Source organism: Neolamprologus multifasciatus, chromosome 7, assembly GCF_963576455.1.
Source record: "Neolamprologus multifasciatus chromosome 7, fNeoMul1.2, whole genome shotgun sequence".
In the NCBI taxonomy this organism is placed as follows: domain Eukaryota; kingdom Metazoa; phylum Chordata; class Actinopteri; order Cichliformes; family Cichlidae; genus Neolamprologus; species Neolamprologus multifasciatus.
Genome location: NC_140445.1, coordinates 52200150 through 52214360, shown reverse-complemented (window position 1 = coordinate 52214360; position 14211 = coordinate 52200150). Strand labels below are relative to the sequence as shown.

At 41.4% G+C, this 14211-nt stretch overlaps 2 protein-coding genes across 4 annotated transcripts; one reads left to right on the top strand and one right to left on the bottom strand.

Moving 5' to 3' along the window:
- Window positions 1-47: 47 nt before the first annotated feature.
- LOC146515336 (uncharacterized) lies at window positions 48-3964 on the top strand. Of its 2 annotated transcripts, XM_085165008.1 has the most exons (4): window positions 48-2124; window positions 2706-2793; window positions 2872-3067; window positions 3177-3964. In XM_085165008.1, exons 1-4 carry the CDS (start codon window positions 1710-1712, stop codon window positions 3234-3236), a joined length of 759 nt encoding a protein of 252 aa, XP_085021134.1. In that variant the 5' UTR covers window positions 48-1709; the 3' UTR covers window positions 3237-3964. The 2 variants fall into 2 exon arrangements, with proteins under 2 accessions (XP_085021134.1, XP_085021133.1); XM_085165007.1 differs by having other exon boundaries at window positions 2872-3964.
- Window positions 3965-4207: 243 nt separating this feature from the next.
- parp16 (poly (ADP-ribose) polymerase family, member 16) lies at window positions 4208-12656 on the bottom strand. 2 transcript variants are annotated; one of them, XM_085165005.1, is made up of 7 exons: window positions 12526-12656; window positions 11631-11827; window positions 10752-10889; window positions 10462-10668; window positions 10153-10324; window positions 8176-8320; window positions 4208-7323 (listed from the first exon to the last, which is right to left on the bottom strand). In XM_085165005.1, exons 2-7 carry the CDS (start codon window positions 11817-11819, stop codon window positions 7188-7190), a joined length of 987 nt encoding a protein of 328 aa, XP_085021131.1. In that variant the 5' UTR covers window positions 11820-11827; window positions 12526-12656; the 3' UTR covers window positions 4208-7187. The 2 variants fall into 2 exon arrangements, with proteins under 2 accessions (XP_085021131.1, XP_085021132.1); XM_085165006.1 differs by lacking the exon at window positions 12526-12656 and adding an exon at window positions 12296-12514.
- Between the last annotated feature and the right edge of the window lie 1555 nt (window positions 12657-14211).

Sequence of the window (14211 nt, the reverse complement as noted above, 5' to 3'; positions counted from 1 at the left end):
TGAAGACAGCTTGCAGGATTATGCAAATTGATACAGAGGTGGACGAGTGAATGTGGAGATGCTCGTCTGGGATCAGTGCAACAGGAAAGATGAGCAGGAGTTCTTTGGTTTGCTTTTTCTGATCAAAACATCATTTTGATTCTTAAAACTGTCTTTTTTTTTTTCTTTTTCTTTTTTTAAACTTTATTTTGTTTCCTAGACCTCATCAGATGACATAACCTTCAAAAACATTGAAGGTTATGGGGACTAGACGGGCATATTTATCCTATATGGGCTTCTCTCCTTTGGCTATGTCAACGACTAAGCAGTAGGACATGAGGACTAATGTGTAAAAAGATTTAATTGAATAATTAAAATTAAGTGAGAGATTAATCATTTAATCATAAAATTATTAGTATTATTAAAAAATAATAAACCTGTGGCTCTCTTTCAGTTTTGTCCTGTCTTCCTCCCCTCGTCCCCAACTGGTCTCACAGATGGCCACCCCTCCCCGATCCTGGTTCTGCCAGAGGTTTCTTCCTGTTAGAAGGGCGACCGTGGCTCAGGGGGTTGGGAAACGTATCTGGAAGGTCGCCGGTTCGCAAGCTACGGTTGCAGCTGTGGCTACAACCGTAGCTTGCCTCCATCAGTGTGTGAATGCGAGAGTGAATGAATAGTGGCATTGTAAAGCGCTTTGGGTGCCTTGAAAAGCGCTATATAAATCCAATCCATTATTATTATTTTCCTTCCCACTGTCTCCAAATGCTTGCTCATAGGGGGGTCATCTGATTGCTGGGGTTTTATCTGCATTACTGTAGGGTCTTTACCTTCCTATGTAATGCACCTTGTGTGCATTATGTCTAGCCTCTTCATATTTTTTTTTATTGTAGTTTTATCTTCCTTTGTTAAATTGTTTCTCTGCACTCAGTAAACGTGGACGTGTTTCCAGTTGGCCATGTTTCTCGTCTGTGGACCATCATACTAACAGTTCGTATGGATCCAAATGAAAGAGCCAAAGCTAAAGAAATCCTTTTCTGTCCTCCAGGATTTTACACAGAACATTTCCTCAAAGTAAAGTCATTAAATATCTCTTGTGGCTGGAGTTATTGTGGGCCTTTTTTTTTAATTCAAAAATTGAATAAAAAGTAATGCAAAAGGGGTTTAATATCCAAAGCGGCTAATTTTAATATGTTAACTGCAGCATAAACTACAATAACACAAAATAACTTACCTTTTTGTGACTCGCCGAGGACTAAGTATGTTTCTGCAGTAGTTTGGCCTACTTCTAAGCAGATGTTTCCCTCTTCAAAAGGAAAGAAATGACATACAGCAGCTGCAATGTCAGCTAACAGACACCCAGTGAGCGCGGCCATATTTTACTGGCATGCACACAACCTGCGAGATTTTTCATTCAGCTAAGAACCTTGTGAGGCGTCCGGATGAGATAACCTGCTGATGTCTTAAACCTTTTGTTCTTTTGGGAAATGGGACATTATCTGATCACAGGTGTACACCGAATTGCCCCTTTCAGAGGTCATGTGTCTCTGAATTCACCTTCATCCGAGTTTATCTAACAATGTTCGGACGGAAGACTTGTTTCAAAACAAAATCGCACTGTTGATAGCGTGGAGATAAGACGTGGGGATAATTAACGGTATATTTTAGACTAAATCCATCCATCTATTGGCTGCTGGTGGTGGGAGGAGGTTGTGGCTCATAAACTACGAAGCATGTGGTGTGACAATGCCGGGGTGCCCGGGGATATAAAAGGTGCTGACAGGCGCTCTCCCCTCAGGATAACATCAGGCCTATCAACGATGCGGATGCTGCTATTTCTCAGTGCGCTGTTGGGGGTGTTTGGGTTGGAGAAAGCGTCCCCCGTGGACACCCAGCAGCTTCGGGCCCTTCAGTGCCCGCCCTGCGAGCGGATACACTGCTCTTCCCGGCGGGCGCTGAAGCTCCAGTGTAAAGGGGGCGTGACGACGGGTGTCTGTGGATGCTGCCCCGTGTGCGCCAAGACGGAGGGGGAGACCTGCGGGGGGACGTGGGACTACCTGGGGAAGTGCGACGAGGGGCTGGTGTGCGTTTTTCAGGACTCAGAAGCTGCCAAACCAGAAGCAGAGCGCAAAGGGATCTGCAAAGCAGGTGAGATTGTAACCGTTACTCTAAAACGATGACAAGCAGCCACTGCGCATCAGATCCACGGGTGATGCTTTAATCACTCGTGAAATGCAATACTGGGGAAATGAAAAGTTTTACAGCAGCACAAAAAAAGTTATCGAGTTCTGATTTATTCACATGTACAGAAACCATCATGCTAATTAAAAGAAGGCTCTGCAAGCAAAAAATGCAATATTTAACTCTTCCTTCTGGAAATAAAGTTGGCGGGAACTACAAAGGCGCTAAAATCTTCTCTAAACGCGTAAAAATGCACTTGGTGAGATTCTTTTACTGTAAGTCTGTGTAGTGAGAATGGTGCCGGTGCGGTAAAATCTGGTTTATGAGCTGTGAAGACTGATAGTGTGGTCAAGGCTTCCTTTGAATCAAAGGTTCCTCAGCCATAATTACTCATCTTATCTGTCCCCGATGAAAAGAAGTGTCACCGTTATCAATACGATATCAGACCTTTTACAGTTTTCCTGTCTTTTTTTTTCTTGCTGCTCAGGATAGAAAGTCTGACTCCACAATGCGGGACTCTCATTCGTAATTTCTTTAAATCTGTGCAGTGATTGAACAGCTGGATGCAGAGAGCTGCCAACCAGAGTGCACCAAGGAGTACTGCCAGGCCAACCCCTCTGCAATCTGCTCTGCCAGGTGAGCCCCCTCTCCATCCTCTTAATGCCACGTTGTTGTCGTTGTTTTTAGCAATAATCAGAATTTCCTCGTCTGTAGGACTACATCTCTGCAGAATAAAGAGTGCCAGGGCTCCTGCCAGCACACGTCCTGCTCCAGCTGTCTGCTGCTGAAGCGTCCATCGTGCTCTCAGACCTGCGCCCCGTCCGATTCCACCTGTCTGCAACACTTTGGGAAGTGTGTGCACAATCACCTGACTGCACCTCACAGTCCCATATGCCACAACAACCTCCAGGTAAGAAAAATAATAATAATAAAAACCAAATTTCTCCCTGTTTTTTCTTCTCTTTTTTTTTCTTCATTGCGCTCTGAATACAACACGGTCTTTTTTTTTCTCTTTGCAGAGTAACTGCGAGGGGCATTTTGTGTGCTTGATCCCGGACTGTCCGAGCTCATCCAGCTAAGAAGAAACCAAGAGGAACACTTGTAGCAAAATGTGAAGAAAGGCAGCTATGTTTAAACCCTGTGAATATCTTAAAACTACTTAATCAACAATTTCGCCCCCTGCAATTTAAATCAAGATTAAAACCTTCTACTTTTTAAAATTCTATACCATCATGTATTGACTTTGCTCTATTTATTTATGGGGATTATCAGGCCGGATCTGCACTATTCTGGCTGTTAATTAATGCTGTCAAGTGATGTGCATTGCTTTATATGACATTAGACAGTTGGCATAATCACTGTTTGTTTTTATGTGTTTTCTTGTATCTTATATGAACTTGTGTGTCACCATAAATGTTTAATTCATGTACCACAACATGAAAACCTACCTGCTAAGTAAACATATGTCAGATTCTCTCTGTCACCTGTGTGTCAATTATTTAATTAGATCTCAAATTACTGGATATCATTACCAGTGAATGAATATTCTAATCCATATTCTTACAGTTTCAGCTATAATCACAAATGCAGTAAACACATTATTTATAAAACACAAACTAACACAATACTTGGCCAGACCAGTAAATCCACTGCATAAAAAGAGCCCACAAACATCTGATAGATCTGTATCAGTCAGTCTACTGCCATAAAATATACTGACCAGCCACTTTATTAGGTACACTATACTAACACTTTTAGTTAATACCAATTTAATTCTTTATAGCACAGATTCGACAAGATGCTGCAATCAGTCAATCAATCTTGACCCTGCCTGGTCAAGACAACCTGCTCCATGTGGTTGGTGTCATGTGATTGGCTGATTAGATATTGGTGTTAACGAGAAACAAGTTTCGGAGGTGTTTGACTGCTTTCCACACTTTTTCACTTGTGTGTAGCAATGCTTGCAGCAAGGCATCGTGTATAGCAAAACATTTTATATTAAAAGAGAAATTCTCTTTTTAAGACATCATTATTTTCCTGCTTTGCAAAACCATCCAGTGGACTGTGTTGAACATGTAAATCACGCTTAAAAACTCGCCTGTTCCATCTAGCTTTTGAAGCAAATTAGTTTGGACTTCCACCTGGTCTGCATTTGTGCTATGTAACTGTAACTGTCACTGTAACTATAATTGTTTTTAACTGTTTTTGTTGCCTTTTGTTGTAATCTGCTTTGCTACCTTGTAGGAAACACTTTGATGGACACAGTCCTTTTTAAATGTGCTATAGAAATAAAATATTGATCGATTGATTGTACTCTCTGACAGGTCTGCTCTGGCCTCAATCTGTAAGTGGGGTTTTGGAGTTTTGGAGCAAATGTTGGCAAAGATAACAAACATCATACCTGACTGCAGACCTGCCTCAAGTTCAGTCCTGCACAATACACGTCTTTTACAGGGAAATATTAAATTGTGAATGCATGACTTTTTTTTAATGAAGAAAACAAAGTGTGAGGCACAAACATTTAGTGGAATAATACAGATTCCCTCTCTTCTGATTGCTTCTCATTTTGGGAGGTTTTCCTGATAAACAAGTTGAGCTCCCTCTACGGCTGCCGCCCCCCCTCACAGTTGATGGTTATTGAATAACAGACAGTTTATGAGGCAGCAATAATGAAGCCTGTACATAAAGGGAATAAAGTGTGGACCAACAATGGGCAGTTTGTTCTGTGGCCTTCAAATGTGAGCCATTTCTGATGAACAGAAGCAGTTTATCTGAAGGATTTCGCAAGACGGGAATGGTTTTTAAACCAAAACAATGGCCTGCAATGTCTTTCATCTTCTTTCAAACTTGTTAGTAAGCTGCATCCGTGATGTAACGAGACATCGAAATAATATCTGATGTTTAATTAAAGTACAGAGATTTGTGCAGCATAACAAGTACACCTGAGGAAAAGAAAACTAAGACTGAAAGCACTGTGCCATCGGTTATTTATGAGTAAATGAAATTATTCATTGACACAAAGTGTTCTCCTGGTTGTCTTCATTTCTTAATGAGCACCCCGATTTAAGCTAAAGTCTTGCTTTACATTGTTGCTCCACAAAACCAAACAAACAAATTCTCTTTTGCGCGTTTCTCGGGCTGTTAATACACACATCAGCACATCGGGTATCTATTAGGAAAACAGGATCGGTCACCAAAGCAGGCCGCCTGTGTTATCAAACCCATATATCACTCTCACTCTTTTCTTACTGATAAAGTACCACAGTTAAAGGAGGACTGTCTGTGTGCCAGCAGTAATAAATTTGTCAGAGGTAACCCATGTTTGAATGCAGCACGAAAAGCTGAGAACAATAGAAACGATGCACTGTTCGAAAGAGGTGCCTCGCTCTGTAAACACTGTTTACATCAGAGATGTTAGTATTTCAAATTAATTTTAACCTGATGCTTTAACGCTTTTTTATGCTGTACGGAAATAAAAGCATGTGCACTGTGCAAGATTTTAAGCCACCCCTCACTTTTTTATATTTTGTTATCAATATGGGACATAGGTGCAATCATTTATCAAAATGTGCAAAAATACATAGACATACAGCACCAAGACACAGGGGATAAAAATCATTATTTCCTGGGCCACCTTTATAGTTAGCTCAGTCCATGACTGATAGTGCTTTATTGTGCGTTTTTCTATCCAGGTGCACTGTTACTGCAGTGGCACTGCGTTTGTGATCGATGTCATGCTGAAGAAATGAGACACACTCCAGATGGTGGATCAAATCTGGTTTCAATTTAAGAATTTTGACAAGACCTCCAACAACACTGGCTGAAATGCAGCCGTGACAGAGCCTCTGTCGTGTTTTACAGATAGCTGAAACTCACGGTTATACCTTTCTACTGACCTCCATACATACTGATAATGATTTGAACCAAGCCGCTGATTTTCAGTCCACCTCTTGTGTAATTTAACGTCCCCATTTTCCTTCCTTCAGAATGGCCTCATGACAGCCAACCTTCCACTGAAAGTATTTCTGATCAGGCTTGAATGAAGAGTAGATGGATCAGCTGAAGGGCCAGTTGCATCTCTCAGATCCTGTGTCTGGTTTTTGCTGGAATTGTTTCATATTTCTTAAGGACATGACTCTCAGATACTGTTCATCTGCATTAGAGGGTTTTTTTTTAGTTTTTTTTTTTTTTTAGGTCTGCCACTTCTTCTTTTGTCATCCACATCTCCAGTTTCCTCAAATATTTAAGAACATATATCGAAAGATTCCAAGTTTTTAGCTACTGTAGACATGAAACTGTCATTCCACGAGTTAGGTACCTTTTTTATGTTTTAATGATTCAGAGATCAGTGGTTTTAGATGACAACCTTGAATATCTACTGATCCACACTACAACGCCGCAGTCCCCAAAACCGAATGTATACATTAAAATAAAAACCACTATATTTGATCTACACTTAAAAACAAAAGATTTAAAAACATCCCAATTTATTAATTTCCAAAATGCAGACAATGACAATCTTAAGAATTTAAAAGTGGAATTTCAGTTTATCATTAAGGCCAGAAAAACTGATTAGTGATAATAATGGCTCAGTTAACGAGGAGTTCGCTGCACATCAAACCAGAAAGAGAAAACCAAAACACACTGATTATTTAAACAGGATGATTTCCATCGTTGTGTCCTCGGAGGACTGAAACAACACAGTAACAGAGATTAACTATAAAACTGATTATTTACTGAATCATTCAAACTCAAGGAGCAACACTGCAATTGTCTTAAAATCAACAAAGATCTTCATACAGATTTCATTAAAATCAATACATAACAAGATTCCCATCTGAAACGATATGTTATCTTGCATTTACAGTAATGATGACTATATTACATTACATATTGCAAACAAAGCAAAGAACTATAAGAGAAAACAGTAGAAAGGTGCATAAAACTCTTTTTCTCATGCCTTCAGCCAACATCTTGGCAGGAAGGCACTGTGGATTAGAAACATCCATGCCATGTGTCCTGTTGTCGTTTCACCTGAATAGTCTATTCCAAAAGGATACAAAGGTGTTGGAGTTTAAGGCACCGATGAATACGAGCAGCAGAAGGTAGAGACTCATCATGATGGCAAAATGGTGTCTGAGGAGCCACGAGCGGCTGCGGGAATGTCTGAGGAAGAAAAACAGAAAAGCACGGTGACCATCAGCACAGAAGAGCCAGCTAACAAACCTCGGGATGAAAACAAGCAAACATTTTCATTTTCTTTCATGCTATTGATTATTTATCTGTCAGTTCTCTTAACCACTCATTAAATGAGGCTCACAGCGGAGCTGGAGCCAATCTGACATTGGGCAAGAGGTAAAGTACACCTTGGATCTGGACCCTGTTTTATTTGATTTTATTTCATTTCAAGTGGCTACTCGCGTCCATCCAGCTCTGGGTTTAAGAAGAGATGCCTACACCACTCCTGGTCCAGCCACCTCCTCTGGCTCTTCCAGGGGGACACTGAGACATTCCCAAGACAGCCAATAGAAAAAATACTGCCAGAATGTCCTGGGTCCATCCTGGGATCGCCTCCTGGGTAGACATGCCTGAAACACCTCACATAGGAGGCACCCAGGAAGCATCCACCACATCAACTGGAGGAGTAGCAACTCTACACTGAAGTTCACTCTAAGGCCAAAGCCCAGATACTCTTCAAAGGAAAGTTGTCTCTGCTCAACACTATACTCTCTTTTATTTTATTTAATCTGAATTAGTAAATGAATGAGTAAAATTGATAAAAACAAGTTTAAAAAATTGTATTCTGCTTCTCTTCTTTGCTCTTAGTGGGCTGTAATCAGATTACTGAGACTGTGTGCTGGAGGACATTCAAATAAATGTGACCTTTCCACAACTTTCACATTGAATTTCTGATTTGTTAGCCAATCCTGTTCTGTATGAAAGCATTTTTAGGTCTAATGTTGCCTATTCACCAGTACACAAAAGCAAACTGCATCATTTGTCCCAGAAAAGTCTTACCTGGACAGGTGCCTCTGCTGAGAGTAAACAAGCAGGTACTTGACTCGTAAAAGCTGATTATTGGTGACTACAAAGTATTTATGTGGTACATCCCCTCCTTCACTGTTCTTTGCCCTCGAGCGCTGGCGGTCTACAACTTCAGAATCTGAAATGAAAAATGAGCGGAAAGCTTTAATAGGTTCTGATTTAAAGAGCAATAAGCAGGTAGAACATTCCTGGAAAGATTTGTGCAGTTACTGAGTGTTTTGAGAGGCATAAAGGTCTGAAATAAATTCAAGACAAAGTGTAGGCACCCTGCAGTACTTTGTGACTCCCTGAATTGGTATTTTTGGTGGGGGGGGGGGGGGGTTTCTTTGCCAATTCATTTTTTTGGCAACAGTGAATTTTTCTGTTTCCCTAACTCCAGCCTGTCTTGACATTAAGTCCTCACTCTTCCTGATAAGTGGAGGTCAGCTGTGAATCAGGAAAGCAGATTGCATGCATACTCCAGTGTGCTGGTCCAAGTGTCCCTGTCCAAGATACTGGACGAAGTGCATCCACGTGAGTGTTTGTAAGAGGTAAAAAGTGCTTAAAAGACAAGAGAATAAAGCAGTGCATTAATGTATGTGTGTGTGTGTGTGTGTGTGTGTGTGTGAATGAATGAAAGTGACTTGTAAGTGTTTTGAGGGCTAAGTTAGAGTAAATGGAAAAAGTGTACTCCGGGTCAGGGACAGGTTACTGCCCCAAGTTGGAGGAGTTTAAGTATCTCGGGGTCTTGTTCATGAGTGACGGGAGTACGAGATCGACAGACGGATCGGTGCAGCAACTGCAGTAATGCGGATGCTGTACTGGTCTGTTGTGGTGAAGAGAGAGCTGAGTGTAAAAGCGAAGCTCTCAATTTACCGGTTGATCTACGTCCCTACCCTCACCTATGGTCACGAGCTGTGGGTAGTGACCGAAAGAACGAGATCGTGAATACAAGAGGCGGATATGGGCTTCCTCCGAAGGGTGGCTGGCCTCTCCCTTAGACATAGGTTGATAAGTTCGGCCATTCGGGAAGGGCTTAGAGTCGAGCCGCTGCTCCTCCACATTGAAAGGAGCCAGTTGAGGTGGTTCGGGCATCTGACAAGGATGCCTCCTGGGCGAGGTGTCCTGGGCATGTTCCACCGGGAGGAGGCCCCGGGGCAGACCCAGGACACACTGGAGAGATTATATCCCTCGGCTGGCCTGGGAACGCCTTGGTGTTCCTCTGGACAAGCTGGAGGAGGTGGCTGGGGAGAGGGAGGTCTGGGCTTCTCAGCTTGGGCTGCCACCTCCACGACCCAACCCCGGATAAGAGGGAGAAAATGGATGGATGGAAGTGTATATAGGTATTTAAGCAATAAAAGTACCTTGTTTTAACCAAGTTAGCACAGGAGCCTTGGTGGATCTTGTGCATGCAAAGAGACTTAAAAACCATCACTGTGCATTGTCTACATGATCATTAGTGCAGGCTGGGTACCCACAGCTGTTTTGGTCCCATCAGCACCACCCAGATCCCCACCACCTTTCTCTTTCTCCATCTTATGCCGGCTGATCGTTAGGTATTATTTTCTGCTATGTGAAGTATCATGACTCAAGTATCAAACAACAAATACTAAGTTTGTTACAGTCTTGTTACATGACGTGTCATTCGAAGTTATCCCTATCTAACATCACTCACCCATCAAGACCCTCGCCCATTTCTGCTCTGGTTCTGCTCACTCCACCGAATTATGTCTCCCATTATTTGCTCTGTTCCTTTTCTCTTCCCAGTCTCTCTGATTCATTCTTATTTAAAAACTGTGATGCGTCATATATGTACAAATGCACACATTTTTGACCTCTTTACTCCATATGTCTTATTGCTAATTGTTGATAGCTCAGGTGATTTCATAAACTGTCACTTTTTTGTTGCCTCCTCACAGCTTTGGAATCCATGTTGAAGATATACTGCTTTTACCTGACTGTTAAACATACCTTTTTTCTTCACCTGGCATTTAACATCTGGATGATCAATGACTTCACACAAGGCGACACAGCTCAGCAGTGGACCTAGAATGCTTTCTCTCCAGCCGCTGCTGTGGGGACTGTAGAGGACAGCCATACTGAGGTCACTAGTGAGGTAGGTCCCCTCTCCAAACACTGAGTTCTGCAATGAAAAATGTCCATGTAAGCACAATGTAACACTCTGATTTACACTTCAGCCCTTCAGCATCCTCTTAAACTTGCCTTGCTCCTCATGATCTGTAAAAAACAATTTTTTAAATAAGGTTTGGGTACACTGACCTTGTTGAGGTGACAGTGCAGGCCGTTGTGAATAATCGAATGAAAGTTCTCCAAGCGGCTCCCGTGGAAAGCATAGAAAACATCTCGTCCTTCCCTCGTCCTCTCAAACCTCGCGTTCATCTGATCAGAGTACTCCAGCTCAAAGAGGAAGTGTGGCACGGGTGCAGACATCCCTTCATTTTCCGTCAGGCTGCAGAGTTTGGCGTACTAGTGAAGATTGGAGAAAAACGCTTGAGCAAAGAAGAAAGCGGTGCAAGTTCGTGGTTTATCTCTCTATGCCTTTAACATACCTCTTCCTTCTGTAGTGTCTTTACAGCAAAGCTCTTTGAAGACAGAATCCAGTGTGCGAGGGCCAAATGATGATCTGCTTCTCCAGGTCGTAGTCTCACCAGCTCTCTCACACCAGGCAACGAGTTCACATCTGCCAGCTGGAGAAGAAAAAACTCCTTTCTTTTATCATATTACCACAAACAGATTCAAATGTCTCTTTTACTCCTTGGAACACACGTCTCTCAAAGTGAGAAGACACCAAAGACATGAAATGATCACAAATTCATCAATGAGTAATAATTGGCATGAAGCTACCATTAACAGCACATCACTGCCACCGAGTGGATATATATCATGTTACATTTGATCAGTTCTCTCAATTATCTTAGCAGACCATATCTCAACTAAAAATAAACAATTCTTGTTTCTTCCCACTCATTCAACACAGGATCATAGGTCAGGCTATATGAATAGTAGTGGATTTGCGAGTTGATACCGATTACTTGCTGGGTATAGTTTTTCTGAAGTAGCTACATTTTATGTTCTACTGTTGAGTCTGCCATCCCTCTGTCTTCCCATTTTGTGTAGATGTGTGCATGCATGTTATTTTTTCTAGTTGCCATGTAAAGCTCTGTATTACTTTTCATGTTAATGAGTGTCCTTGTGCTATGATACCTCTGTCCATAGGCTTGGTGATCATTCTGATCAGTCACCTGAGTGAATGAATATATGGCTGAACAACAGAGGCGCTGCTGCTGTTGGTTTGGTGATCTTGACCCTACCCCTGAGGCTGGTTAAAGCTTGTATGATTAAACTGAGGAGCACTTAGGCAAGCATAGGCTACCACTGACTATAATCTAGGATCTTCAAGAGGTTTTGACAATCACTTTAGCACTCACCAACTCTTCAAACTCCTTATTGTCACCACTTAAGTAACGAGGTGGGAATGGTCTAAGCAAAGAGTCTCTCTTGTAGTTCTGAGTGGCAGCAACGAAGAGGCTGCATCGCAGGTCTGCTGCTACGGGGTCTCTTTGCAGGCAAGAGCACACCAGCTCTCTGACTGCTTCAGGTGGCAGCGGTGGCTGCATTCCCAGCACTGTGTACAAAGAGATAAGATAGCACATGGCCAAGGTCTAGGTTTCCGCTTTATGTAAGTCTGCAGTCAACAATGACTAAGTTTTTAATCCTCATAATTATACACATCGAAAGATTTCATCAAGGCTCTTGTAGTTTATTTTACTCAAATCCTCACATCAAAGAGGATGCTATAATTTAACATTTAGCTTTTTGGTGAGTATTGTGGCAGTGTGGCATCTCGCTGCCTTTTTTCTTTTACTTTGAAAGATGTTCTGCTTGGGATGCAAACGCTGACATTACACCTCACCCTTAGGTTGCTAAACTAGGACACTAGCTAAATTCAGCTCATCTACTGGAACAATTACATACTTTAGCTTTTGCTAAGTTAGACTGTTTTGGTTTAATACAACCTTTATAAAGTCAATATTAGGACAAAAGTGACAGTTCAATTATAGTTACTAATGCTGATTTGTAATGTTAGTCTTACCTTTCTGTATTTAGTTACTAATGTTATGCAAAAAAAAAAGAAAAAAAAAGCGACGTCTGAGTAGCTAACATTAGCTGAGCCACTACAAGAGAGCATAACTGCCGCTCTTCACTAAATAAAGCCTTGTCGGACTACTGCAGGTCCCCGTATGTATTGGGAATACATCACTGTGGCACTCGTATTAGTTAAATTTGACAGACCTTGTTTAGAAATATAATTTTTGCCCTTACCTTCAGTCTTGCTTAACTCATAGCACTGAAGGGAAAGCTAGCGTTAGCTTCAGGCACTGCTGCGTTCAAGCACAGTTCTGCCTTTTGGAAACCGTATACGAAACACATCAGACAGATGTGCAGCTGAGAAAGCGTGTGAGCCGTGCTATCGAGGCAGTCTGAGACAAAGACGGAGCACACAATTAATTTCCGCATAAACGCCAATGTGTATTCAGTCTGCTGTTTTAAAACGTTTATTCTACCTGGAGTCTAGCATTTCACAGGACACGCGAAGGCAGCATTCATGAGACCAACTGTATCGATGTTTCAGAGAGCCATCTAATGTTTGACAGTAACAACTAAACAGAGTGCTTCAGCTGCTGGGGTGGCACGATAGACAGTCTTAGGCCATTCATTTCTTTGTATTTTATTAGGCACACCGATTTAGTGAGATATATGCAAACATACAGTACATTGAAGTACAGAAAAAAAAGATTTTGGACCATTCTAATACGCTTGAAAGTCAGTATTTGATATAAACACATCAGTTTTTCAACACACCCTGAAAGCTCTTTGATAAGCTTTCTTATCATTTCTTTAAGCAGTCTTCAGAAATAGTTCTCCAGGTTTCTTGAAGGACATTCAGAGGTCTTTTTTGAATGTTCGCTGCCTTTTGTTCCACTCTTTCTCAAGATGTTCCCACACTGCTTCAGTAATGATGAGGTCCAGGCGCTGGGAAGGCCAGTCTATGACTAATAGTGATCCATTGTTTGATTTGAATCACATGTTTTCCAGATGGTAATATGTGGTGGATCAAAATCTGATGGTATTTTTTGTGTTCATTATTCCATCAATTTGCGAAGATCCCAAACACCACTGTGTTTTCCAGGTGGCTGTAGACACTCTGCTATACCTCTCTCTCCTGACCTGTTGCCACTGTTCTACAGTCCAGTTCTTGTGTAGATGGGCATACCTCAGCCTTTTCTTTCTGTTTCCCCTCCTTCAAATCTGTTTTCAAAGACATGTTATATCCATCAATTACTCTTAAACAGAATTAAATAATCTACCAGACCAATTCCTTCAAGAAAACCAAACATTTCCTGTAGAATAGACTACTGTCTTTTGGTCTTTCCGTAGATTTTTATACATCAAACACAAATATTTGTGGGTGTTTTCTTGTTTGTTTGTTTTTTGTACTACTTGAACACTAAAATGGTCCTCACATGAGATGACAGTGCCAGCAGTGGCACACAGCTCATTTAAGTTTGAAACCCCTGTTCAAGTTAGCAGAATATGTCCTTTGAATAAAAACATCCCTCAGTTGCTTATGGTTTCTCAGTTTCTAATAATACTAATCAAGTCACATGAGGGAATTGTTTCGCAGCCTGGTATAAAAGTGATCAATAAGGCATTTATAAATAAATTACTACTCCTTAGTATCTTTTCAGCTTGATAAGTATTTTAATTGCACACAGCAATTTCAGCCATGCTGATTATGTGGTTTCTTTGGAATAAACTTAACTTACTGTGAAGCAAATTTGTAGTCAAGCATAGGAGAAAAGCACAAGAGAATTGATCCAGTCCATATTAACTTGTTGTACCTCAGGTAAAGGTACTATAATACTATTGTTTTTGGATGAAAATATTTTGCAGTTGGTGCCTGAAGTCTAGAATGTATAACCAAATGCTGCACTTCCTCCCTTGAGA